Source organism: Typha latifolia, chromosome 3 (assembly GCF_019914945.1).
Source record: "Typha latifolia isolate L0001 chromosome 3, TyphaL0001v2, whole genome shotgun sequence".
NCBI classification, from domain to species: domain Eukaryota; kingdom Viridiplantae; phylum Streptophyta; class Magnoliopsida; order Poales; family Typhaceae; genus Typha; species Typha latifolia.
In genome coordinates, this window is record NC_133088.1 from 4576709 (window position 1) to 4603645 (window position 26937).

A 26937-nucleotide genomic window follows, 5' to 3' on the forward strand; every position below is an offset into this window, starting at 1 on the left:
ATATCTAATTAAGTTTATTTTTTTAAAATTAAAACTAAGAAATAAGATTAATTAATCAAGTTCGAGTCAAACCAAACAAGACCAGAAATTTGTTTTAGTACTAAGCATATTTTTTTTTAGGTTTTTCCTTTTATTACATGTATTTACCTCTTCAAATTTGTTTATTTGTGTGTATATCTTTGTGGATACTGATAAAAGACATACATACTGTACATTGAAATAAATACATACAAATAAACATAAGGGTACTTCGATCTTTTATAGTTAAATTGATTAAAATTGATGAAGTTTTAATTGTTAGTTAGGTTTGAGGTATATTTATGTTTAAAAAAGAGAGAGAGTTTTAAGGGGTATCTATGCAAAAATTGAGGCCTTTTCACTTTCACTTAAGTAAGAAAAATCTTATTTTATTATAAGCCTCTTTATACTAAGTATAATTAAGGCCTTTTCACTTTCACTTAAGTAAGAAAATCTTACTTTATTATAAGCCTTTTTATACTAGTATAATAAGTAATAACTATTTATCCCAATACTAATTTACTAATAGTTATTTATATCTTGTCTCATCTTCCATCTAATATTGTTCGCCAATTACTTATTTACTATCGAAAATGTATTGCTTCAATCAACTATTATTTCAATTCTCTCCTCTTCCATTCATCAATTATAAAAAGTATTTTAATCATTTGTCAAACTATTATGTCAATTTTATATTACATCAAATATAATTATCACACAGCCTACAAATTATTAACGGTTAAATGAGCAAATGTTTTAATTATAAAAGCATAATGACTAGTAACTTCATTGTGTACCATCAATATATGATATAAGATATAGCAATAACTAGTAAAAATACTTTGTAGAATATAGAAGAAAATAACACACAGGAGAAGGTTGTGATTAGTTAGATCTAGAGTGTAACCCAACCTAATTAATCTCAATTTTCCGATCTTTAATAAACGGATCAGGTTAGCGTAATACATCGAATCCTAGCTATAGATATTTAAGGCTTTTTATTTTTATTTTTAAAGTTTGTAGAGAATAGTTCTATAGTAAATAGAAGTCTTGGAATAATTTCGAGTCTCTCAAAAAATAACTTTTATATTTCTATTATGTTTACTTAATATTATACTTTTATTTTTAGTTACTAAACTATCATAATTGAGTGTCAAAAATTGTGACTTATTGCTCTAGAATAAAATTCTTACATTTTCCTTTATTTCATCATAGTATGCTAGTTATCCGTGAGGAATCTAAATCTGATCCATTATCCAATTGAATTTAAATCCAATCCAATAATAAATGAACCGAATATGGATATTACAATTACTTATCCATCTAAAATATAAAATCTGATTCCAATCCGAATCTGAATGCGACGAAATTAAATAAATATGGATCGATTGGTTTAAGTTAGATCAATTTGATGAATGCAATGATATGACCTTCAGAATTTTAATTCTGGAATGGAACAAATATGACCTGAAAAAGATCTGATAACACTATCTATCAATGTTTTAATTATAGACATCAAGGAATAATACTTTCTGGGCATCCAAGGAACACCTTTAAAAGAGCAGAAGACAAAAGGAAGTTCATTGTCCTCGTACGACACAACCATAGCAGATAGTATCTTAATTATAACTAACTCCATTAGAATTTTTACTCTGGTAGTTGACAAGAGAAGTCACTAACCGAGGCGTTATAACACGGTATGCAGTTCTCCTCTTTCTTTTTCTATTGACTAAATTACTCTCTTTTGTGTATATCAAGTGTAAGCCATGGAACTCTGAGTTTAGATCGAGAATCCCAGAATTCCTGGAATGTTCGAACTCCAGATCAATATGGGAAGGTCCCTGTCAATCTGATATGATCAAGGGTACTTCTAAGGCCATACCGTTGAACTGCTCGATCACCGGCTCTAAAGCCATCTCCATATGCTTCTGAAGTATCTGACTCAATCTGGTTCTTAAAATATTCTCCCAGTTTCCTATCAGACTCTAATTTCGGGCCTTTTTTGGATGAGCTGGAGGATGAAGTCGACGAAGAGGTGGATGCAACGTTACTGCCAGTCCCCGACATGATCTCAGAATCGAGCCACATATGAGCCAAAACCTGGCAGATGCCTTCTTCAACTTCTGGACTAAGACGTCGAAATCCTGCAAAGAGAATATTGTAACTGAGATTTTGAGGTAGAAAACATTTGATCATAGCTGCATCGTTGTAAAGCATCTGAAAGCTCGTGAATAAAAACCAGTCAAACCCAATGGGCAGTCTGCTGTTAAAGTTCTGAAGCAAGATGCATAAAAATCAATAGGGAAATCTTCTTTCATAATCTAGCCTCTCTTGGATATAATTGCTGTACAAATTGAGCAGTCACATTGGTCGCGCATGTTACTTCTCAGCCTTCTGACAGTTAGTTGGTGAGAATAAGACAGAACAACGACTCCAATGCACCAAAACATTTTTTGGAGTAAACCCGCAAAATCCAAAAGATTTTTTTTTTGTTGAGTAAACCGGCAAATTGCTATATCAACCAAAATATCGCTCAAAATATGAAACATTGAACTTCAACTAGAACACAAGATTTCTCACGGCAAGAAGAGAAGGCTAAACCTGCAAAAAAACAGTTTAGTCAAATTCTATTCTCGGATTGACATGAACTTCCACCGTTTGTTTTTATGTTTTCTTTAATCAGAGATGCAATCTAGCTGATTTTATCCAAGTCACTAAAACTCACATCTCTCTGACACACCAATCCATCTAAGAAAACCTAGCTCCATTAAACAAGCAATGCTTTATGCATAGGAACATGCTGAACAATTACAAAGAGAGGCAAATAGAAGACTCTACCCGTCTCACACTAAATACCACAAATCCACAATGAATTGCTTTTGGATAGTTCCAACTGAACTGAGACCTCTACTAGACCAATTCCGACAGCTTCTTTCTAGGAAACAAGGTCCATGGATTTCATATCACATACACATACAAGGAAAAAAGAAAGTTCAGGAAAAAAAACTTCTTTTACAACTACTTTTTGTTGGAGATCCTGCCCCAATTTAAAGCAAAAAATGTCAGTCAATCTAAGTATCAAGTTATTGCATATCCAATTTATGACCAGATTATTTTAACTTGTAACAAATTATGGATTGATGAGAAAACCCTAACTTCTTGATAAATCGAGATGGTCTCAGTATCAACTCACTTTCCTCCAGGATAGATGAAATTAGATTTTGGTCACAACCTCAAAAACTACATGTTTGATTAACTGAGGCAGTAGTAACTCATCTAATAAACTGAGTCAGAAGACAAAAGAGTATATAATTGGTGGACAAATAGGACATTCTTAGATCTAGAATAGCTCACAGTAAGCAGCATACATAAAGGATAAAAGATCTTGTTATAGAACTGATGCCAAAATAAATAATTAAGGAAAAAAGTACCTTTTAGCCGAAGCCATGCATGCATCATCTCGTGAGCCAGTATGGACCCAGTTAGTAATCTGCATGAGTAAGAACTTGAGTACTTTGAGAAAATCTTAACAATCAAAGAGACCTTCTTGACTAGTGGCAACATTGCAATGTGAAAGACAACTATCTGTTTAAGAAATATAAGACAGCTTCTTCATTTAAGTTCATCCAACATTGCAATGAAAGAAACAGGAGGAAACTTTCTAGACTTGAAAAGGAAAACAAGTATTCTCAAAAGGATAAAAAGGAAGATGTACCTTGGTAACCCATACAATATAAGAATGGCAGTTACTTCACACTGGCGGATCAGTCTATATGGCCCTGTCATCATATCTATGATTCTGTCACCAGGACCAAATATTGGCCTTCTTAAAATCTGGTTGAGATTATTTTTTCATGAGTAATTGAAAAATGAAGAGACCCTGAATAAAACTGTGCAAAATAAATTAGACAGGTTTTGCCAAATCTTACAGTGCTGACAGTTTGCTCTTCAGAAAGACAGAGACCTCTGGTTTCAGCGACATGATGATGCCCCTGCACTCCATGATAGTAAATAAAATTTATCTATTATATATAAGAAGTATAAATTTTAAAATTTAACCTCTTGACATGTTACTGTAATTCAACATCTCAGCAGTCCCGCTCCTCACCATTTTTTCCCCTTCCATGGCTTCATTTAGAGCTTGTCTCTCAACCAAAAGCAATGGAATTTGTTGTTCTACCTTCATATTTAAACCCTCATAGAATTCTCGAATATCAAGGTAAAGTGGTTGACATTCACCATTGTCCATAATCGCAGAATGCAGACACTCCAAGCATAGCTTCCGTCCATCATCTAAAGTGACATATTTAATGTCCCGCGGCTAAAATTTTGGAAGGAAAAAAACAAAGGAGAAAGGAGGAAAACAATAAGTATCACATTCACCATCAAGTACATCAAGCACAACATATGGCATAATGCTCAAAAGATCATGAAAAGCAATATGGATTCGAAATAGTTCATAAGAGGCGATGCAGAACAACGTCTTGATTGTAAAGTTGAGAAGAAAAAGTAGGGAAAAATAATCAAACCCGAGGAATCCACCAATCAGGGTGTCGGAATCCACCAACGTTGAAATCCACCAACAAACACTCAATAGGCAAAAACTCTCAAAATATTCATTAACCCATAAAAGATTATTACAAGCCTTTATATATGCCAAATAAAGTAAAAGATAAAAGACGAAAATAGCCCTAGAAGGTGACTAAAAGACAAGATGAAAAAATAGTCCTAGAAGGTGACTAGTCACAACCCTCGTTAAGCCAAAGGGCCATGGGTGCAGCCCTTTTGTGCTTACGAGAATAAACGTGTGGTGTCCCCACCAAAAGGCCTCTAAAGACTAAGTGATGCGAAACAATAGGATTGTTAAAATTTTAGGAACGATGATGGTTAGAAAGAGAAAAGGAATAAAATTTCACATCTCCATTCTCAAATAGGGATTCACACCCAAAACTCACATTAGAGATAAATTTCAAAAAGTTTTATTTCTTTATTAACTCCGATTGAGTAAAAAATTGGTCTATATATAGATCTCACAAATAATAATGAGCAAATAACACATTAAACAATTGCAAAAAAATAAATATAACCCTAAATACCATAAATAGCAAATGTATAATAAAAATAATTAACTTAATATATCCTGAAGGAAAAACTGCATTGATACTTGTGCTCGTGTAATATGTCACTGATATCCGCATCATTAAGAGGATCAAAAGGCATCCCAATGCATAATTCTCCTGCCAACATGGTGTCTAAGGAGAGATGTACATGGCATTACTTCCCACTACTAAAGAGGTTGTTTCTACTTTCTAGTAATTCAATCATTTAAAGTATGGATATTGCCAATAAGCCAATCATCTTAAATAACAGTGAAGTGATCCCATAACTAAATGACTTTGCTTGGCATGGTAGATATCAATCAGGTTCTAGGCTCTTCTAGATACCCTTAAAGAACTGACCTCCATGCGTTCACAACTGCAACATCTAGGAGTTCCATCTTGCTCATGTGAAGGGCAATATTTCTGCATCCAGAAAGGATGTGCCCGGTATTCAATGAGACCGTTCCTATTTGTTGGTATCTGCAGAAAAGAGGTACAATCAGTTCAAGAAGACAACCAAGCACATAGGTTATCTTTGTAATTTTCAAGAGCATGCAGCACCCCTTTCTGATGGTTATAACCTACTGTGCAATAACAATATTAGGAGGCAAGATTTCTAAACTCCATAGTAAGTAAAATTGAATAGAAAAGGAAAAAGCACAAGTAATGTCATATATAGCTGACTATTGCACAGTTCCTGGAAAAGCAACCATCAGCAAGGAGAATGAACACAAATAAAATACAAACACAATCTGTATATGTGATGTCAGCATTCCAATATTTGAATGTTTCATAATATCTCTGTAACAATATAGACATTACTGCTGATAAGCAAGGACTTTTAATCGGAAGACTGGTATTCTTAAGTCTTAACTTTAAACCTGAAAAAATTAGCAACAGGCTCCACTATTTCATCTAGGCATAAAATGAATGCATCAAATTGAGGGTACCAGAGTGATCAATGAAAGGATTTCAACATATGTGAACCAGAGTCAAAATTATTGTCTAAGCTCTTTCATTGCAAGTCCAATAGATTAATTCCCATAAGTTGAGATTTCATGGAAGGCTCAAAAGATCCTCTGACCATATGTGAACCGGAAGTCTAATTGTCAAACAGATAGTTGTACAATCTAGACAAAGCAAATTTTGACAAGAAACCGAGCAGGCTAAATCGATAAATTGGGTTATCTAACTTATCAACAGAAATATCCTCAGTAGTAGTGGATTAACCTAATTGACAATACAGCCAGTCATAAAGGTTTGTTCACAGGATCTCCTTCAAAAGAAATTATGGTATCTCAAAGGCTCAAAAAATCACCAAAGTACCAAATAGTTGCCGATCCATCAGAACTCAGAACACTTCAATACATCTTCTCCACAAAATGGTAATAGAAATACAGACAGAAGGCAAGAGCTGCTGTGACTTAGGAAAGCTACGAGTGAAAATAAGCATGAAACGACAACTACTTACAAAATTCTTGCAAACATCACATCTTGGATGATAGAGCTCCTTGTAGCAGGACTTGTGATATGGTTTATCTCCAGTCATGGAAAACTGTCAAAATATCTGTTACTCCAGTAGGTTCAAGGATGAAATGACTTTATAATTGTTCACTTACCTCATAGTCAGTTATTGGTTTATCACAAGCATGACACCGAAAACATTCAGGATGCCAAACAGAATCCATACAATTAAGAAAGCGTCCATTACCAATTTCACGTTTGCATCCAGCACATATCCTACATAAACCAACAAAAAGTCCAGAAACGACAAATAGAAAAGAAACACTGCACAAATGAATGGAGGCCTTAATTTCTTATGCTGGGAATAAGCATACATGATTCAATCAAGAATGAGAGGAACATTTTACTCCAAGGAAAATAAGAGTCTTATAGAGAATACCACTGGAATATTTTACAGACTTATGAAAGAAAGGTTTGAGTTCACTATGATTAGCAATAACGATGCACAATTCACTCCAGAATAAACTCTGCCAAATTAAGAGTTAATACAGACAAATACTGCACAAATTAATGGACGCCTTAGTTTTTTTAACTGGGAATAAATATGAGAGGAAATCTTTCAACATAACTCCAGAAAATAAGAGTCAATACAGAGAATATCACTGGTCTATTTTACAAAATCTTATGAAAGAAAGGTTCTAGTTCACCATAATTAGCAGTAATGATGGCCAGAATGAAGTAAGCACTGGCAAACTAACAAAAATAAAAAACAGAAATATGGGAATGCAATAACATGTCAAGCCAACTCCAGAGTCCAGATGAAGGTACCTGAAACCCCCTGAGGGGAATAAATATGGGAATGGTCTATCTACTTGACTATTTTCACGAGGAGGAGATTCAGCATTCAGGCTTTCTTGCAAAGCCTTTGCAAGTTGTTCATCTTCCTCCAAATTGGAATTAGTATCTAAAAGAAAGAGAAAAACAAATAAAACACCAAAACCCATGATTATATTCACAAGCAATTTTGGCTCAAAAAGGAAGAAAAATAGAGATTAATGGCGTTGGATGATGTTTGGACTCATGATCTCTAGAAAACCGGCTATGATACAATATTAAATAACCAATTAATCTAAAAGTTTAAGTTGTTAAGTAACAAACTAATGTTGTATATCATATCTTTAGAAATATGAATGAGAATTGAAGAATATGGATGAAATTTTATGATTCCTACACCTTCCTAATCGCTAGATGTTCTATAGGTTACCACTGTAAAATTTATGGTTGTCATCATATGACCTACATAATTTCTGGAGGCTTTGATCAAGGGTCCTAATTTTCTTATTTCTCATGTCTTAACTCTCATTGCCTCTAGAGTGGTAGACTGGTAGTTGATCCAGATTTGGAATTTCTTAAATAGCCTAAGATGTAAGAAATAAAGTAAAGTTAGTCATTCTTTTTTTCATTTGGACTACACACCTTTGCAAAAAGAATTTATTGTAATTCCTCTCCCTCTGTTTATTTGTCTTAATAAAACCCCTAAATTGGTTCAATCTAGCTTTGATACCGATACTAGGTGCATAACATATTAAGCCATTTCCGCTATTATACCAAAAAAATCTTGCTCTTAGAACTGCTAATAGACAAGAAGAGGTAGACTACAAACTTAGAGTCCAGACAATATTTTGTAGAAGCTGCTGTATACTTGTATTGCACTTCTACATCTATAGCTCATTCATATCAGGCCTCCTTTGCCAAAGCGCACGACACAATGTATATATTTCATTATTTCCATTGCTCTTATCCTTTTCTTCTGCCCTACCTTTTACATTGCTACAGAAATTTGCTTTTTACTATCTTCCCTGCTGAGTCAAGTTTCAAGCTTCCTCTTTCACCTACTAGAAGAAATTATGAAGACTGAGCATTCTGCACTTTCCAAATGTATTAAGTATAACCAGAATATGTGGAAGTAAGAGAACTTCTATGTTAATGACTTATTTATAATGCTTGTTTAAATAATAAAGCAGTCAAATCAGTCATGCAAATGAAGTTACAACTGAAGAATTACAAGTTTGTAATAGCATAAGCAAACTACTTATTGTTTATACAAGCTGATAAGCACAACGGTAACCAATTCTTTTTAAAGAAACAACACTAACCAATTGCTTTCCCCTTCTGTTGTTCTTCTGATAAAGATAAAGCAATAGCATGATCTATATCTTCAGTCTCACTTTCTGAAAGCACATCCTGCATTCACAAATATTGCAGATTAGAATAGTGATCAAAGACAAAGTGTGAGTCAAATAACGATCCATACACTAGAAGCTATAAGGGTATTTTGATATGCAGCAGTTGAAGAAGACACTAATAGATTTTAGAAACAAAAGAAGAAATTAATGAGAAATTTAGTAGCATTTGACAAATATGGAAGCCCAAATATAGTCTGTAATAAATTGCTCACAATTAACATCTTAAAGAAATAGAAAAGAACATATTCAATCAAAACACTAATGGGAGAGTTGAGACAAGACATTAGCAAATTGATTTGCATCATCAGGCTGGAAATAGCATGTCACTTATGTGCTGATCTTGTTGAATGTCTAACTCTCAAGCCATAATATGATGATATTTGATTACGACATCTATGATGGGAGATGAGTATCTGAGAAGCTGAAAGTATCACTAATCTCATACCAAAATAATTCTGAAGTTCAATTTAAGATGAGAAAGGATTCTTACTTCCTCTTGATAAAGGAGATAGGCTGAATTGAGGGCAATATAAGAACAAGTACCTCAAAGTATGTGGAGTAGGTTACAAAATACAAAAAATGAAGTAACTTCACATAATAAAAAAAAGTAAAAAGTTTAGAGAGCTTCAATTGTATGAGATATAAGCATTGGCATTTAGAAAACAGCTGAAATTACTGATCCTCAAAAGACTGACAAAGAGGCTGAAGATTAGTTAACTTTAAAAAGAAAGTAATGTTGTTTCAATCTGGTTATGGCCATGATAGGAGTTAAATTCATAATTATAATATTTGTTATGCCCAAATTATTAAATATTAATATTTTATTTTAACTAATTAATATATTTTAATTATATGTAGACCTTTGATCAATTGTATCTCATTTAATAATTAAAAATGGTTAAATTTGGGCTCAAATCAAAATTAGGTTTAGCCACTACTAACCAACTGAATCTACCTCATCTTTCAAGTCATGCTTAAGTCAAACCATGATCTACTAATTACTTTCTTCCTTATCTAAATCTGAATGAATCAAAATTCCTTCTTTTTTTTATCAAGCAACAGATTTTCAGCAATCAAATCTCTATCAAGTTGCAGAATTTTAGTAAGGAATCTTCACCTAATGCAGCAGATTTTGAACTCTAATTCAGGCAAAATTTCAGCAATAATTGTAGCAGTAAATAAATTTTAAATTCCTATTTGAGCATCAATTCTAGCCAAGCAAATTATCCACCTAGTGCGGCAGATTTCTAATATATTTCATTCAAATTTTCACCATATTTCATGCACATATTTAGCATATTTCAAACACAATCACAGCAGATTTTAAACTGATTTGGAGCATATTTTCATGCTCCAAGAAGTCTATATATAGAGGGATTGAGAGCTAGAGAAAAATATCTTTTTTTGTGTGCTTTCTGTTAAGTTTTTCTTTTGAGGAGTTATAGTTTAAATTTCAGCATTTAGACTTGCAATTGTTTCGATTCAATTGGCAACAATAGAGCACATTCAAAGTAATTTCAATTTTTGTAAGTCAGCAAAATTTATATTCTGATTTTCTTTTAGTGTAATCTCTTGTTTTTGAATTTGGATTTTGTTTTTGAAAGAAGTATTCTGCAACTCTCTAGTGCTAAATCTCATATTTATTTTTATTCAAGTTGTGTTATTAACTACTAAAATAAATTTCTAATTTTCTTAAGGTTGAGGATGAAGCTTGTTGAAAACATATTTCTTTTATTCTAAATCTCTTATGTGTTCTTAATTGCTAAATAGGTGCTTCTTTCTTCTACTTTAAATTTATTATTTAAAATTTAGATATTAGTTATTTTTCTTAAAAAGAATACATCTAATGATTTTAAATTTTTACTCCATATTTTCTAAAAATGAAGGAAGAACTTAATTTTTATGAAAATTGAATTGTTCATTCAAAAATAATCTTCTGATCAACCGGTGATTGATTTCTTAGTGAATCGTAGAAAAAGAAGAGATTTATATTATATAATAGAAATGTATTATCTACAAGTGGATTCCAAGACCTTATTTCTCTCACTTAATTAAAATAAATCTGCAAAAAGTTTTTCTTTTTTTATAAATCTCCTAAACCTATTTTCCAACTAGGTTAAAATTATTTTTAAGATTTTCAAACACTTCAAGTTTTCAAACAAGTCCTCGTGAGATCGATAGCTTACTTGCCGATTTACTCTATAGATCCGTGCACTTGCGAGTGTTATTTAATTTGTCACAACAATAAGTAGAAAGTTCTAATTTGTGCATACATGTGAACTAGTCTAAATGCCAGTGACACTTAATTTCAGCAATAGCTTCTAAAACTTAAATAGCCAATTCATCTTTGTTCAATTAGAACATACTTCACTGCGAATAAGAGTAATTATGCTTTATCTAAGGTTTTCTGACTTTTTCATCTCCCATATTGGGTAAAGAATGATTTCCTGCAGTATGATTGATTATTTGTGGGAGAAAAAGAAGAAGTAATTATCAATCAACTGAAAAATATAGAAGTAAAAATGGAGAATCAAGAATATGTGATTACAAATGATCTTGACCATTCATTCGAAACCATATTATCTGTCTGCTTTCCATGGTGTTGGCCCCTTGAAATTTTATTGCTGGAACCTTTAAATATCTTGTTCAACCAACCCATGGCTGGAGATTTTCTTTGGAATTAAGCAGAAAACTTTTGCCTGCACAGGACAAACAAAATCTATCAACAAAAAGAACTTTAAAAACTAGTGATATGGCATTAAAATTGTGACAGTAATACATTTATTAAAATCATACTGAGAGCAGATCAAAGTTACAGCTGACAGAGGTGAAAAGGGGATCTAAGATATGCTACAAAAACAGAATTACATCATTTCTAGATGTCAACATTCAGGATAATACACCTAAAAATTTTATTATCCATGTGTGCAGCCTTCGGTAGCTTGATCATTTTTCAAATGTCACACTTTGAGCTTCATCATAGATGCAAGATATATCAGAACAAACTTGAAGGTGCATCTGTAGATGTCAAAACTGTTAATGGCTAAAATTAATATGTCCATGTCCACTAAATCAATTGCTCACGTATTCAGAAATATTGGGACCACTAACTATTCCTCCAATGGCTTCGATGCTGTTAGCAGTACAATTACAGGGGTAATGGAACTCTTTGGATGACCCTAAAGAGACTCAATAAAATATATATCATGATCTTTACTGATGCAGGATTCCATCCACCAGAAGGTGATAATTCTGATGTAACTGAACCAACTACCAAATATAATTTCTTTCAATCCTCATCAGCAAATCAGCCTACTCTCAGATATATTCCTGTTTCTGTAAGATATATATCAGCATTGCAGAATAAACTATCTGAGAAGGCAAAAAAAAAGGAAATTTGCTGCTAACAAATAAGTCAAAGGCATAAATTGTTTGATTCATCACACCAGGGCTGTTTATGAGGTGGATGAAAAAAGTGGAGAATAGTTCATTATCAATGGAGGTCTATAAGCAACATGAAGTTGACTATAAATTCTGTTATTGGATTGAGTGAACATACTTCACTGCGAATTAGGGTGGTTATGCTTTATCTAAGAATTGCTTGCTTTTTCATCTCCCATACTGGGTGAAGAGTAAATTCCTGCAGTATGAATTGATTATTCAGGAAAAAAAAACTAATCATTAATCGAGTGAAAAATGTAGAAGGAAAAGGGAGAAATCAAGAATATGTGAATACAACCTAATGACCTATATTGTAGATGAAGCAGATAGATTACACTCCAGAAACTACCATACGAAAAAATAAAACACTAAGGAATGAGAAAAACTTTATATCTCAATTTTAGACAAGCGTGAGTAGGGCGTCTTACATCAAACTGACATAACTTAACCGTGCCTAAGAAGAATTCGAGTCCATATGGAACCAAGTTGTTTTAAGTCATAACTTTAAGAAAAAGTATAAGTACACAATATAAAGAAAGAAAGCATGTCGTATGGCTTTCTAATTCTGTAGATAGGCAGTGTTCTTTGTTCATGGCCCCATAACAACAAAATACACAAAAAGGTAAAGCATTCTTATTGAGAACTTTAAACATAGAACCCTGCCTTGCTAGATGGGTGTCATATTAAGTCTTTATTATGAACTATGAAGTGTTAGAAGAGTCCTATAGTTTGAGGTACTTGGCAATATCTCAATTCACTTCAATCTAATAGGTTTTGAACTTTGAGGACGTTCAACACATAAGGCTAGGTCTTTAAGCATGAGTATTGAATCAAGCATGCACTTTAACTTATCAATTCGAAAAATATTTTTCAAGAAAAAACAAAAGAACAGAACGGTGAGTGACAAACAGCAGTAACGGTAGCTCAAATCTCCGAAGTTATGGACTCAGGAAATCTAAGATCGAAACTTTATAAATAAACAGATTAAATAAGAATAAAGGCACCCAATTGAGACTTTATAATCTATGTCTCTTACCTCAAAGAGAAGAGGATTGTGCTAAGAACCCCGTATTAAGTGATACCCACATCGAATTATGGCCTTACGGCCATCACCAGTACATATTCGATACAATCTTGAAGTACAAACCGATGGCCATCATCAAGTTCACCACTTATTTTCTTTTTTTAAATAGAAGTAAAAGAGAAGCTAAAAGACGTCGGGAATCGTTTCCATCTGCCCATAAAAGACTATAAGAGTAGAGAAGAAGAACAAAATTGATGGGCCTTTGTTAAAAGAAAAACAAAAAAGATGACAAGGATCAGAGTCGGAATATTGCAACGCGAAGTCAAAAAGGAAGGCTGACCTCACACTCATCCTTCTTTCTTTTTCCCACCTTTTGTGTTCCTATCACCAACGCACCAAGAACCCAACGATGATTTGGGCTAGGATTAGGATATACGGCATCAGGCCCACTTGGTTCTCCATCTCTTTCGTGCATTTTTGGAGCTATCTTGGTTGTGGGTCCTTCTCCTCCTCCGTCCTCTCTCTTGCTCTCTCCACTACAAGAAGAGAGAGAAGTGGATCACTGAAACCAGCGGTTGGCAATTGGACTGCGTACCGACCAAAGTGAGAATAGACTCATGTTAGAGAGAGAGGAATCCACGAAGGAACTGGGATTTGGACGATGGTAGAAAGGTGACAGCTCTCTCCTCTCTCTCGAAGAGTCGAAAGCCGATTTATAATCTAATTAATAGCTCTGATGGCAAAATCCGAAAAAGTTCTGTTAATGGGTAGGGCCAGATTGAGTAGTATAATCGGATCGATAAAGTTATTCCAATCCGGCAATCCCTCATCAACTACTGGAATTTTTTTCTAAAATGAAATTCTAGAATTTCACAAATCGGATTATAAATTGTAAGAGCGGTTGTTTGGACAACGCAGACATATTAATCATGCATATTCGATAATTTTTTTTAGCATAAATATAATAGAGTCGTTGGATGCGATCAGTATCTTTGTACAAATCCTCCTAGTTATCCAAACAATTCCATATTTAAGACTATTTGAAAATTAACTTTTAGAGTAACCACTTTGATGGCATTCCAATTTCTATGTTATCTCAGATTAGATATCTCAGAAAATCTTGAGTTAAATCAAGTATATATCTACATGTAGAGAAGCATAAACTTTTATAGGCAAGAAGCCAACTATTCCCATATTAGTATATAAGGAAATTCTTATGGAAAACTCAGAATTTCCATAAGAATTAGCAATAACAAGTCAAAAGGCACTCACTCATTTTCATAAATTCTGGTGCTATGCAACAACCTACATACTTTTGTCATCGTCTTTGACCATCAGAAACTTGTACAATTTGAGAAGATAAGCCTAGCTTCCTCTCAAGACAAACTGATCTCCCAAATCCTTACATAGTAGGAGATGATCACACAAAACATGAAAAGCACTATTCTTGCCACTCATCTCTAGTTCAACTTCTATCTTGACTGCAAGGTACTAGGATTACCTTGCTGCTCAACATAAGGCCTTATGAAGGTTCTCCTCCACCAGACCTCAAAGGCTCTATGAAGATTAGGACAGTTATCGCCAACCTTCAAGAAACTTCCCAACCATGAGAGCAATATAGTCTGCTGGTCTTCCAAGGGAAGTGTCAGAATGGTTCGGCCGATTCCTTCTTCAACAACCTTCCGATCAAATGATCTGCATCCATGTTGCAACCAACTGTAGTCATCAATAAGAGGATGCAACCAAACTTGTAGCAGAAGCTGGCGTGTATCTTTTGAGGGAAGCATTTCTCCTCTTCCAATTCCAACAAAAAGCCTAGCTGTGATGCAGCTGATAAGGTGGCGAGAAACAATTGATAATTTCGAGTGCAAACTAGCAAGCTCATCTTGGCCTGCCCACATCACTGCGAAGTCATCAGCTATATGCCTATCAGCCAAAATCTCAACTAACCAAAGGAGGTTATCTGCTTCTAGAGATATCTGACGCACAACGAGATCTTTGCTTTCCAAAGATCTATCAGCAAAATTAGGTTCAGATGCCTGTGTAAACAGTGTTAATAGTGAGTCCAAGCAACTCTGGCATGAAGTATACAAAGTTTGAGTACATATTTCTGCAGATCCACTAGTCCAAATATCATTTTCTTTTAGAAGCTTTAAAACCAAGGATTTCATCTCGCGGCGCCCTCTATCATCACTGCTTTCTAGGACAAGCTTCATTATATGAGCCAATGTATCGTTAGGGGGGTTGGTGATATCAGAAGACACTCTTTTCAGTAGAGGACTAACTCCATAATTGTTATTCTGAAGACGCCGTATCGATGACACCACATTTTCTTCTTCTTCTCCAACCCAAGGGACTGCTTCTAAGTAATCCAAGCAAGACTTAATGCATGCATGGAAGCCAAGTGATTCAGCAATCTGTAAAACATCACAGTAAATCATTTAAATAAGCTAATAAAACTTGTTAGCCTTTGCTTCATTACTGAATAATGGCAAGACGGACAAGATAGTTGCTATTAATAATTCTCAGACAACCAAGATAGTGAAAGGAGGTGACAACGAAAACAGAGAAAAAAGAGAAATAGAAGCATTAACAAGATCATAATAGACACACGACATTAAAGAGGATCATTATATAATCTAGGAAAATGAAGACATTATGCAACATTGAACTGCATCAACAAGACAAAGGCGAATAGGATTGGAAGTAGAAAAGAATATCTACAAGCTGAAGATAAGTTTGGCCTTTAGGCAATATCTTTGTCACTAATTTCTGATATTCCACAATTCATTATAGTCTATAATCGACTGACAGACCCAATTCATTTATTGTCCGACTCATTTATCTTTTCACCAAGAACTACATAAGAATTCAGACTTACCACCTTAAACTCCCTCTTCACGGCTCTTCTATCCCTTATGGCACATCTTAGTCTCTGTTCTCTAAGAGCATCTCATGGCTCTAATAGAGCATCTTTTGTTGCCAAACATAGAGTCAGGTCAAAGAAACCTCAACCCAGACATAGCCCATATATAAAAGACACGACATAAGAAACCCCATGTAGTCTTCTTATTTGGATCCTTAAAGCTACGCTCTAAACAAATGAGAAAAGAGCGGAAATCATTCGACTAATGTGAAAAGAAGGTTTGAATAAATCTTTTGTGGCAATACCACTCAATTGTCCAACTCCACTAGAACCCTTACTCCTACGCGCTCAAGGCATGATTTAAGCCTTTAAATCTTGCACTATAAAAATGAAGTTGATCTACCATCATGACCTACTGATTCCTGGGCACCTAAAGTTAATTTGTCTATAACCAGCCCACATTTATGAGACCCTTAACTGAACAGATCATGGTATAGATCCAGACTTTTAAACTCCTGCAACTTGTCCAGAAAGTCCCTTAGATATGGGAATAATCCAGAGGGAGAAAGACATAAATTTTAAATTTAAGGATTTTTGTTCAGATATAAGGTGCAGTTTGCAAAAAAGCAAGCAAAGATTAAATCCAAGATAGACAGCATAAAACAGAGTGAAATATAGACTATCAGCCAATTGGTAGTTGAACTAAGAATCATATCTTTCTCAAATATGAAGATAAGCTAAGCAAAGAGAGCTTTAGAGCAAACCTTTAAGATGCGGAGTACACGTGAAACATTTTGCTTGATTAATCTTTGCTTGACTTCCTTACAGTACATCAATCCCACAGTTTCAACATAAATCTCCACATCCTCACAGTCCAAAATCTCAATACATGATGCTGGAGAATGTCTGGCAAGTTTGTCTGCAAAGAAGCTACTATTTTCAGAAAGAATGTTCCTGTGAACACTCATCCTTACAGCAAGCCCTTCCTTTCCATACAAAATGACCTTCAAATCACTTGTCTTGGGTTGACCAAAGCCAACTGATATCTTCCTTTGCTGACTATCGACAGTTGGATTAGGTGGTCTCTCGGCAGTGTTCGGTGGGCTTAAAGCAGGGTTGTCGACAGTTGGGCATCTCTGATCATCAGAAATAACCTTAGATCTTAGTGAGGTAGAAATTGTCCTCTTCTCTGCTGTAAGAGTAGAAGCCTTCTGAACAGAGGAAGCCTTCGACAGTGGAGATGATGGCCCTCTATGTTTACTCTGGTTATTTTGATTCTTTAAGGTCTTCTGAAGCACTGCAGGTGATGGGCAACACCAGAACCCTTCTGGAGTTACAGCAATTGGAACATTTCTTATCTTCGTGTGCCCCTGTTGAAGCCTCCTAACCCTGAAATCTGACATCTCTAAAGCCTATATTTGATGAGATTTCCCTCCTAAGCAAGAGCTCGCCAAGTGTGAACTTGTTTCGTTGCGAGCTTTAATTTCCTACGCGGCTGCAAATTGCGATTCCCATACTACGCATTGACCTGGGAAAAGAAAATGAAAATCCAAGATCAAGAAACGCAAATCTAGACTCAAGAGCAGGAAACTTCTTCCAAGATACACATTTAATGCAATGGCGTAAATCCAATTTGACGTTGCAAAGGTTTTCCAAAGAGAGAGCACAACTAGAGCTTCAAAAAAACTAACAAAAGAATCCGCTCAAAACATCAAAGCTTGTAACTTTAGACGAGATTGCACGCTAATATGCAGCTTCAAGAACCCAGATCACCATCTTGTTCAAATCCACTTGCTTTCTCTCTCGGAACAGTGCAAATAATAAAAAAAATTAGCACACGGGTCTTCAACTTAAGAACGAAACAAAGGAGGAAACCACCCGAAACTCCAAATCCAGCAAAACCCACAAGCCCAAAAACTCTAAGCTAACGCCAAGACATCAAGTACGCGCCCACATACCACTTCTCCTCGCTCAAGCTCCTTCGACCACCTACTCCTCCCACCTCCCCCCCCACATATATTCATCCTTCTCTCTCGGGTCCTTATGATGGATGTCAAGCATGGAGGCACCAAAATGATGCTGTATTCAATGATTTGCTTCTGGAACAACCGAGAAAAAGAAAGGAGGAAGGTAGCGGAGAGGAACCTTGACAGATGGGAAGACGACCTTTTATCAGAGAAGAGTGTCGTGGCTTTCCCCATCTAAGACAGTCGAAGCCATCATCGCCCCCGCTATGTCTTTGTTTCCTCTCGCTCTTCTCCTCTCTCTCTCTCTCCCCCCCTCTCTCTCTCTCTCTTCTTTATGCTTCGTTGGGGGAGTGGAAAATTGGGGTCCATCTCCACTCCCTGCTTCGGTGTAGTAGCTCCTATGGTCCCACACTAGATGCTAAAGCAAAATATCTGAAATGCCCCTTGCATATAATTTTTTTATTTTTTTGTCAAAAGGAAAATTCCATTAATCAATAAAAAAAAACTGAAAAATATATCTAAGTATTTAAAAAAATGTTCATTAGTATTTTTACTATAATTTATAAATTGTTCCTAGAGACAATAATTAATTATAGGGAGTCTTGTGAGTAAGGTGATTTAACAAGGACAAATAATGCTTAAAGTTCTTAATTTTCTAATATAACCCCCTCCCCCCCCAAAAAAAAAGCTATTTGGAAGGGTATTTAGGACCATGGGAATATAAAGTAGGAAATACTTGCAGTGTGTTTGAAGGAACATAATAGAATCTAAAAAATAAAATAAAACCATCCTTGAGATGTGTTCTATAGATATCCCACCATCAAGTACCAACACTAGCAACAAATAAAGGCTAGAGACAGATAGTGATCCAAAGTTTTAAATAGGAGGGCAGCAATTATATTTGGTTATTGCTTCTCATGGGGACCATAAAAGAGCCCCAAAAAAAGGTTTTAATCACCAACTTGGTTGTTTTGGGTTTGGGGTTCTCTTTGGAGTTTGAGATGTATCACTGGAATTCTTGCTTGTTTCTTTGTGTTGATGCTTGAGAGAGTTTTTCTTGGGGCACATGAAGAGAAAAATAATATAGAAAAAAACTAATTCCATGAGTAAGAGAGGAGGGAAAGCTTGGATTATTTGAAAAGGTTGACTGGGGTTAAATTTTAATAATGGGTTAATGAAAGGTTTAAGAGAATATAAGTTGGTTGTTTGCATCTTAAGATAGGGGGAAGCTTTGGTTAGAAGTTATAATGTGATAACTCATTTTGGTGATCTTGAAACTAAAATATTAACTTGATTAGAGGTGGAGTCAATGAATTATTAGTTGTTAATTTTATAATGTATATCCATAACCCATCACTCAAGCATTGTTTGTTGTTTTTGAGTCAATCAACAGCCTATTTGATTTTATGAAAAGTAAGACAAGTTCTATAAATACGAGGAGTTTTTGACAAAAATATTATTATAATGTAAAATATTTATCAAACTAAATTACTATTCAAATTATTTTCTAAACTAGTACAATAATAAAATTGCTATCTCAGACGGCAATTTTTAGTTGTTTTCAATACACTAAAAAGCTGTTAGAAAAATTATTATTTTAGACAACGAAATATTTTTTTCACCATTGTTTCTATATAAATTGTTTTCAAAGAAAATTGTTTAAATAAAAAAAAATTGTTTTCTCTGAAAGCGATTTATATAGATGAAATGATTAAAAATCACTGTCTAAGATAGCGATTTCACTATAGTACTAGTTTAAGAAATAGTCTAAATAGTATTATATTTTGAAGAATATTTTTACTATAATAATATTTTAGTCAAAAACTCTAAATATGAGTTGGAAGTAATGTTAAGCAAGTAATATTTCCATCGATTAGACTCTTTTATGATGACCTTTATTTATTTTTTGTAAATTAGAAATGGCCTAAACTCCCCTTTAGTTTAGATTAATATAAATTTTCTATCCAAACTTAACAAAGAAAGTATATAAAAAAATTTAAATTATTAGATAGAATTTTCCCACCATAATAAATCTTAAAGTATTAAAAAATATCCTTTCTCCTTTTATTAAATTTACTCACAGTATCATATTTTTAAAATTTAAAATCACAACCTATCTTCTTTTATCTATAATTACAAGTCTTAAATCTATGTTATTATTTACTACAATATACTTTCCTTTAAATATATGATCATCTTAAAAATATAGATAGAAGACTACATATTTATTTAAACAATGGGATTATTACTATTACAGGGATAATATGATTATTTTCCATATGTGAATCTATCTAAGTCATAAATAGCATTTAGTGATACCTTGTAAAAACCTTCTCACTCATTAATACCTGGTTAAAACCTTCTCATAAAGAGCATTTATTCAATGTCACCAATTCATCTAATGACCTTCTCACTCATTAGTGCTTTATAATTTTTCTTTAAAAAAATAATAATTTAACAGTGCCCCAATTATACTGAATTCAAACATACAAATACTCACATAATATATGTATATATATATATCTATTTAACCATCCTAGCATAATCTTAATGCTCTACATTAAACCAGCAAAAATAACAATCATACATTTATACTAGGTAGTTATAGTGGACCCCTTAATTCTCAAAAGCAGCAGACATGAGAAGATTCTTGATAAGCTCTTCTATTGGATTACAAAGTAGCAGCTGACATATATTCCATGTCCCCCTGGAATCTTTGAATGGAATAAAGCAAACAGGGCAGTGGCGTCTCCATCATAGGTGATGTCCAATACTCAAGTGCAAAATTTTGACTCTTTAGTTGTGCAGCCTTTGATTCGAACGCATCCAAAATATACATGCATTCAAAAAGGATGGATGATTTATAAATTTTGAATAAAGCAAGCCCAAAAGCTGTGGAATTTAAACTAGTAATAGATGTTGAGAAAGGGAGATGCAAAGTTTAATCATATACTATTGTAACATGTTATTATACATTGTTAATTTTGTTTGAGAAAGCTAACAATGACAACTTAGATCAAAGTTTAAATGGATAAAATAATTTTGGTTAAAAATAAGTAGAAAAAATAAATAAAATATAAATTTTCCTTTCCTTAGAAAAAAAAAATAGAAAAGTAAAAAAGTCTATGATTTGGTTTGCTATTGGAAGTTTGGTGAATTGGCAGCATCAGTTGGTAGCAACTGAGAGCATGCCTTTTTCTTTGGACTATTCCACTATTCTCTTATCGGAGTTTAGATTGATCATGTCATTTTAGTTTATACTATCTAAATATAGATAAATAGGAGGTTTAACAAATCCATTGTCGTCTAGTCCGGTTAGGATACCTGGCTTTCACCCAGGCGACCCGGGTTCAAATCCCGGCAATGGAAATAATATTTTTTTTTTATTTCCTTAGTTAATTTTAATAAGTTATCAATACTATGGTTTAGTATCATTTTGAAAGTATTATTCCATATCTAGTGTATATCCTTTCTCATTCAGAGATAGTTATGAAGGTTTAAAAGCCTATGCAGTTTTTCCTTCTATGCCATTCCAAATGGATCTTCCCCTTCTCACATAATATGCATGAAATGGTAGAGAGTATATCAAGAAGTTGGCTTCTGAAACATTGTGAACCAGGCAGTAACTATGCAACTAAGGATTTGAGACAAGAACCAAAATCACAACCAAACTAAAAGCCTAAGATTAACAAATAATGGGTAGGCTCACCCTTCTAATAATTGTGGTTGGCCGATTGTCTCTAAACGATGGACAGGATTAAAATCTCTGTACCAACTTTTTATATCAAAAGCTTATTTACATCCTTACAATCTACTGAACTCTGGAAATGATAAGAGCCCATCTAATGCTTCTCATCCTTGGGAGTATCTTTCTTACTAGCCTGAGAATTCAATTCCTTTGGTGTTGATCGCTCAGCGGATCTGTTAAATTCGAGAAGAAAATCCTGTTAAAAGTCAAGATTTACAGAAGCTGCAATCAAGGCAAGATCAAACACATTTGCAAGTTCATTAACTAATTCAGAAACTGCCTATGCTAATGTACCACTAGAAGCAAAATGAGGCAGCATCATGTTTCCAGCAAATTAGTTTATACACTCATCATTGAACATTTAAAAGTAAAAGCATAGACCAAACAAATAAGTTAATGAGCATAAGTAGAAGAAACAGTAGAGATCAGCAAAATTCTTATTTATCTTTGGATATGGGGATGTTACCCAAGCTGATTGTTTTGCTCTCAGCTATTCTATAATTTAAAGAAACAAAGTATGAAGATAAGGCAGATGAAATGCATTTGAACTTCAACTGTATAGAACATACACAAGTGATAACTTCTTTGCCAAAATCTCATTCTTAATGCCCTAAGATAGATAATATCCTCTTTGGTAGCAATAACCCATACAAGTGAACCTTAGCATACTTGTTGGTGGTAGCTAATCATATTGCCGTAGATAAAAAGATAGAGAGCTTCATATTGCGAAGGTGACATGTTATAGGTGAATGCTCATTCAGGATACAGAGGTCAAAGAAAGAAATCATAAAAATATTGGTCATGGATGCAGTAAGTTTCAGAAACCATTAGTCTGCCACATCCAAGACAGTCTAGTGTGAAAAAAGATTGAGACAATGCCGAGACAACCAATTTAAATGGAAAGAGAGTCAAATCTCTCTTAACATGCATAGTTTGATCCATATTCTTTTGATAAATATGCCTCAATCCAAATTTGAAAGGATAACACCACAACAACATCACAAAGCAAAGTCAGAATGACAGGAATAGATATTTCATCTTTGGTTCTAGATTTATTACGTACATATGGATGATGGAACATATAGAATACAAGATAACTTAGACAGGAGAAGAAGAGAGGAGGAACATGGAGATGATCAAAACTTGAAGTATACGGGCTTTGGAGTTTGGACTCATTGCCCAAACCTTGACATAATTTTACTAGCAAACTCAATATCCCCATTAAATCTATAAAAAAAGATCTTAAAAGTTTTCCAAGAAAAAAAGTAATAATGATTATATAAACATTAGTTACTAATCCAATATCAAACGAAAGACTGCTACTCAAATTAGGATTGTGAACCTATCACAATAAGTCCACGAATATATTAGAAAATGAAGCTCCTCAATTTAATCCGATTTAGTGAAAACCTAGTATTGTATCTTGTCCTTGAGATAGCTGCAAAATCCTCAGTGTTCTACAAAGAGATCCAGTCAAATATTTACCCATTATTAATTCCCAAAGATGGATTGTAGTAGCAACAACCTACTAATTCCTGCTACTTTTATATTTAATTTAATTTTGACACGATTTCATAGATTCCTACTTCCTAATCCTTGAGAATACATATCAAGAGAAGCCAAATCTTCTACTCCCCAATTTCTCAAAATCCAAATCGCGAGGATAAAAATAATAATTCAAGGAATGATCGAAGGATTACTTGGCAGCAGAGGCGGATTCTTCCTCGAGCCAGTTGCGGATGTGGCGGACGTTGCGGCGGAAGATGGCGGCGGATTGCTTGACGTCACCGCGGAGGAGAACGACGGCAGCGCTGACGGCCACCACCGTTATAATGAAGTTAGTCAACGCCATCCTCCTCGTAAAACCCTACTTCTACTTCCTCTGCAAGGAAAAAAAAAGAGATCGAGAAAGATTAAGGAGTTTGCTGCTAAAATATATAAGAAAAGTAAATTATAGATCTAGTATCTTAATTAATTACATCTCCTTTTGGATATAAAATTATGAAAGAAAAGAATTTCAATCATCATAAAAATATAGGTAAAACGTTAATACTTACTCAAACAATAAGATTATTAATATCATAATAACTTATATCTGGAAGCAAAATGATACAAATATAAATTATAAGGAGTAGTTAAACTTTTAAGCATAATTACATGGAGGGAGTAATTTAAAATTTATCCTTAAATTTTTATGTTTAATTTAGATTTTTTTATTTTTATTTTTATCAAATCCTAGTTCTTGTATGATACTTACTACGCCTTCCGATTTCCGAGTTCGGTTCCAACTTGGTTCTATTGGCGTCTATTTATATCGTATTGCATGCCCGAAGAACAAACGTTTAGCCTCACAGCTCTGTCTCGGTAAGTCTTCCACGATCAACTCCCATCGTTCGCGTCCCTTCTCCGGGTGGATCGAGCCTTCTTCTTCTCCAATGGCGGAAGAGGAGGACTACCTCACATCTGTAAGCGATTTCGAGTGCAACTCCGAAGAGGAGGAGGAGGTGGAGGAGGAGGAGGAGGAGGAGGATATAGAGGTTGAATTCTTTCTGGGGTTAGGTGATGAGGAAAAAGCTGAGACTGGACGCTGCTACAAGCTTTCGGTAGGTGGCGATTCCACGGGGTGTTCGTAATTAATTAAGACTAGGATAGGATTTGTTGGTTTAGATGTCGATAATTGTTTCTCATTAATAATAGTTGTTCTCTTGGTAAATTTGCAGGTCATCACAAAAGAGTCTCTATTGGCTGCACAGGTAAATGGTTTATTGATAGGATTATTAATTAATATAACTGGTTGTCTTTAGCTTAACAATGTGGGTAATTCCTTCTCCTTGGATGCGTACGTAGAAAGAAGATCTATGCAAGGTGATGGAGTTGTTAGCTATAAAGGAGCAGCATGCACGAGCTGTGCTTATTCATAACCGATGGAAAATGGTGAAGGTGCATGATATGATTGAGAAGAAGGGAAGAGAGCGATTGTGTTTGGAAGCAGGGGTTGTTCTGGCCACGGAGGACGATGCCGGCGGCGTCGGTGGTTTGCCGACGTCTTCGACTGCAGTATTTACGTGCAATGTCTGTTTCGACGACGTCTCGCCGAGCCAATCCACCACGATGGATTGCGGCCACACCTTTTGTAATGACTGTGAGTCTCTCTCTCTCTCTCTCTCTCTCTCTCTCTCTCTCTCTCTGTCTCCAGATCAGGAAATTAAGATAGAAGTCATTTTAAGTTTCCTGTGAATATATTGCTCATCATTGATTGGGTCGGGTTCAAGTTTTATAAACCTAATCCGATCTATGCCTGGCCAATTACAGGGGATGGATGAAATATAGAAAAGCTGGTTTGTTAGCAAAAGCTAGATAATTTTTGCGTTCTTATCTATAAAAATATCTCTTATATACTTTGTATGTATGTCTTTCTTAAGTTAATATTTATATGTATTCCTCTCAAAGCATATATTATTACACAGGTACCAATTAACTCCAATGTATCTATGCAAAACATAAATATTTTTTTTTTTTGAAGAGTATATACATGTGAATATCAACTCTAAACCTTACATATTCTTGGGGATATTTTTTTTTTTCTTTTCCACATCCTTCACCTGATTGAGCTTTTCATATATGTTGCGTAGGTTGGACACAACATTTCATTGCAAGGATAAACGATGGGGAGAGTCGTGACGTTAGATGCATAGCCCATAAATGCAATGCTGTATGCGATGAAACCATTATTCGGAATCTTGTCGGCGAGCGGCACCCAGAAATAGCAAGCTGCTTCGATCGTTTTCTTCTGGGATCTTACATTGAAGACAACGACAACGTCAAATGGTGCCCCAGAATACCCAACTGTGGGAATGCAATTCGCGTTGAAGGTGATACATACTGTGAGGTGGAGTGCTCATGTGGATTTGAGTTCTGTTTCAACTGCTCACGAGAAGCACACTCACCTTGTCCATGTCTGCTATGGGATCTGTGGGTTAAGAAATGGCACGATGAATCCGAAACCGCCAATTGGATCGTAGCTAATGCAAAACCCTGCCCGAAATGCCGCAGCATCGTGGAAAAGAATGGCGGCTGCAACGCAGTTAAATGTCGATGCGGGCAATATTTCTGGTAACAGCCTCTCTTATTTGCGAACTAACTCAATCGTATATATATCTTTTTACTTAAAAGACTTTTATTCATTGTTCTTGTGCAGTTGGTTATGTGGTGGTGCTACTGGGAATGCCCACACGTTTACTAGAATAGAAGGCCATAGCTGTAACAGCTTTACGGACGAAGAAATGGAGAAGATAAAGGTTGCAGGGCATAAAAGTCGTCGGTATATGCACTACTTCAAACGGTATAAAGAACATGTGGATTCCTCCAAACTGGAAAGTGAACTTAGAAAGACTCTCATGGAAACGGTAGCGAAATTAGAAGACGAGAATAGCATCACAGTCAGAGATTTCAGTTGGGTGATGACTGGGCTTCAAAGGCTCTTAAGATCACGGCGTGTTCTCTCTTATACGTACCCCTTTGCGTTTTACATGTTTGGTGATGAGTTCGTCAATGGCGAGTCGGCAAATTGCTGCAAGGAAAATAAGCAAAGCCTATTCGAACATCAGCAACAACAATTAGAGCGCTACGTAGATAAGCTCTCCATGTACTTGGAGAATTTTCATCCTGTAACAGATGGCCAGATCCTGCAGACGAGGTTCAAGTTGACCAACCTGTCAAATACCATCGATACTTCTTGTGAGCGAATGTAAGTTTGATCGGCATATCTTTTAGTTAATTGTACATCAACTCTCTTGTTATCTTACCTATACTTGCTTGCAGTTATCAATGCATCGAGGAGGAGCTATTACCCCTTCTACCAACTCCAGAGTTCATCGCTCCATACATTTCCGATGGCCCGGAGAAGGCAATGAAATCGTCGACTTTCTCCATCGAGTGATGAGAGTTTTCTACGAGACAATGGAACAGTAGAGATGGCCATCTGAAACGAACTGGAAGAAGTCTGTTTAATTGTAGTGTTCCCATTCTGATTCCATTCAAATGTATTTCTCTGCATGTTTAGTT

General features: G+C 34.8%; 4 protein-coding genes and 1 non-coding gene across 11 annotated transcripts; 2 read left to right on the forward strand and 3 right to left on the reverse strand.

Annotated features, from left to right (window-relative positions):
• Positions 1–1481: 1481 nt before the first annotated feature.
• LOC140784325 (protein DA1-related 1-like) lies at positions 1482–13697 on the reverse strand. 4 transcript variants are annotated; one of them, XM_073131652.1, is made up of 13 exons: positions 13305–13697; positions 12387–12467; positions 11376–11526; positions 8738–8825; positions 7410–7545; positions 6737–6857; positions 6589–6672; positions 5478–5597; positions 4127–4339; positions 3948–4010; positions 3734–3852; positions 3450–3508; positions 1482–2162 (listed from the first exon to the last, which is right to left on the reverse strand). In XM_073131652.1, the coding sequence occupies exons 3-13, from the start codon at positions 11484–11486 to the stop codon at positions 1843–1845; spliced, it is 1434 nt and encodes a 477-aa protein (XP_072987753.1). In that variant the 5' UTR covers positions 11487–11526; positions 12387–12467; positions 13305–13697; the 3' UTR covers positions 1482–1842. The 4 variants fall into 4 exon arrangements, with proteins under 4 accessions (XP_072987753.1, XP_072987754.1, XP_072987752.1 ...); XM_073131653.1 differs by having other exon boundaries at positions 13633–13684; XM_073131651.1 differs by lacking the exon at positions 12387–12467 and having other exon boundaries at positions 13305–13641.
• Positions 13698–14542: 845 nt separating this feature from the next.
• LOC140784428 (BTB/POZ domain-containing protein At3g50780-like) lies at positions 14543–18477 on the reverse strand. 4 transcript variants are annotated; one of them, XM_073131839.1, is made up of 3 exons: positions 18304–18477; positions 16923–17686; positions 14543–15709 (listed from the first exon to the last, which is right to left on the reverse strand). In XM_073131839.1, the coding sequence occupies exons 2-3, from the start codon at positions 17559–17561 to the stop codon at positions 14765–14767; spliced, it is 1584 nt and encodes a 527-aa protein (XP_072987940.1). In that variant the 5' UTR covers positions 17562–17686; positions 18304–18477; the 3' UTR covers positions 14543–14764. The 4 variants fall into 4 exon arrangements, with proteins under 4 accessions (XP_072987940.1, XP_072987942.1, XP_072987941.1 ...); XM_073131841.1 differs by having other exon boundaries at positions 18325–18474; XM_073131840.1 differs by having other exon boundaries at positions 18117–18474.
• Positions 18478–21420: 2943 nt separating this feature from the next.
• TRNAE-UUC (transfer RNA glutamic acid (anticodon UUC)) lies at positions 21421–21494 on the forward strand. The gene has a single exon. It is a non-coding gene; the product is annotated as a tRNA-Glu (tRNA).
• A 239-nt stretch (positions 21495–21733) lies between these two features.
• Positions 21734–24441, reverse strand: LOC140784734 (uncharacterized). The gene is made up of 3 exons (XM_073132264.1): positions 24131–24441; positions 23574–23755; positions 21734–22046 (listed from the first exon to the last, which is right to left on the reverse strand). Exons 2-3 carry the CDS (start codon positions 23723–23725, stop codon positions 21968–21970), a joined length of 231 nt encoding a protein of 76 aa, XP_072988365.1. The 5' UTR covers positions 23726–23755; positions 24131–24441; the 3' UTR covers positions 21734–21967.
• LOC140783537 (probable E3 ubiquitin-protein ligase ARI2) lies at positions 24309–26812 on the forward strand. Its single transcript, XM_073130442.1, has 6 exons — positions 24309–24377; positions 24594–24626; positions 24721–25015; positions 25506–25986; positions 26072–26620; positions 26695–26812. The coding sequence occupies exons 1-6, from the start codon at positions 24309–24311 to the stop codon at positions 26810–26812; spliced, it is 1545 nt and encodes a 514-aa protein (XP_072986543.1).
• The last annotated feature ends 125 nt before the right edge of the window (positions 26813–26937 follow it).

Bases quoted from the DNA above. Each gene is read 5' to 3' on its own strand.
- LOC140784428 (XM_073131839.1), bottom strand. From the start codon at position 17,561: ATGTCAGATTTCAGGGTTAGGAGGCTTCAACAGGGGCACACGAAGATA. The intron at 15,710-16,922 runs GTTTGCTCTAAA...GATGTTTTACAG, and splicing joins GTGTACTCCGCATCTTAAAG to ATTGCTGAATCACTTGGCTT.
- LOC140784325 (XM_073131652.1), bottom strand. From the start codon at position 11,486: ATGGGTTGGTTGAACAAGATATTTAAAGGTTCCAGCAATAAAATTTCA. The intron at 6,673-6,736 runs GTAAGTGAACAA...ATATTTTGACAG, and splicing joins AACCAATAACTGACTATGAG to TTTTCCATGACTGGAGATAA. The intron at 3,509-3,733 runs GTACATCTTCCT...TTACTCATGCAG, and splicing joins ATATTGTATGGGTTACCAAG to ATTACTAACTGGGTCCATAC.
- LOC140783537 (XM_073130442.1), top strand. From the start codon at position 24,309: ATGGCGGAAGAGGAGGACTACCTCACATCTGTAAGCGATTTCGAGTGC. The intron at 24,378-24,593 runs GTGGAGGAGGAG...GTAAATTTGCAG, and splicing joins ACTCCGAAGAGGAGGAGGAG to GTCATCACAAAAGAGTCTCT. The intron at 24,627-24,720 runs GTAAATGGTTTA...ATGCGTACGTAG, and splicing joins AGTCTCTATTGGCTGCACAG to AAAGAAGATCTATGCAAGGT.
- LOC140784734 (XM_073132264.1), bottom strand. From the start codon at position 23,725: ATGGCGTTGACTAACTTCATTATAACGGTGGTGGCCGTCAGCGCTGCC. The intron at 22,047-23,573 runs GTAATCCTTCGA...CGAATTTAACAG, and splicing joins GAATCCGCCTCTGCTGCCAA to ATCCGCTGAGCGATCAACAC.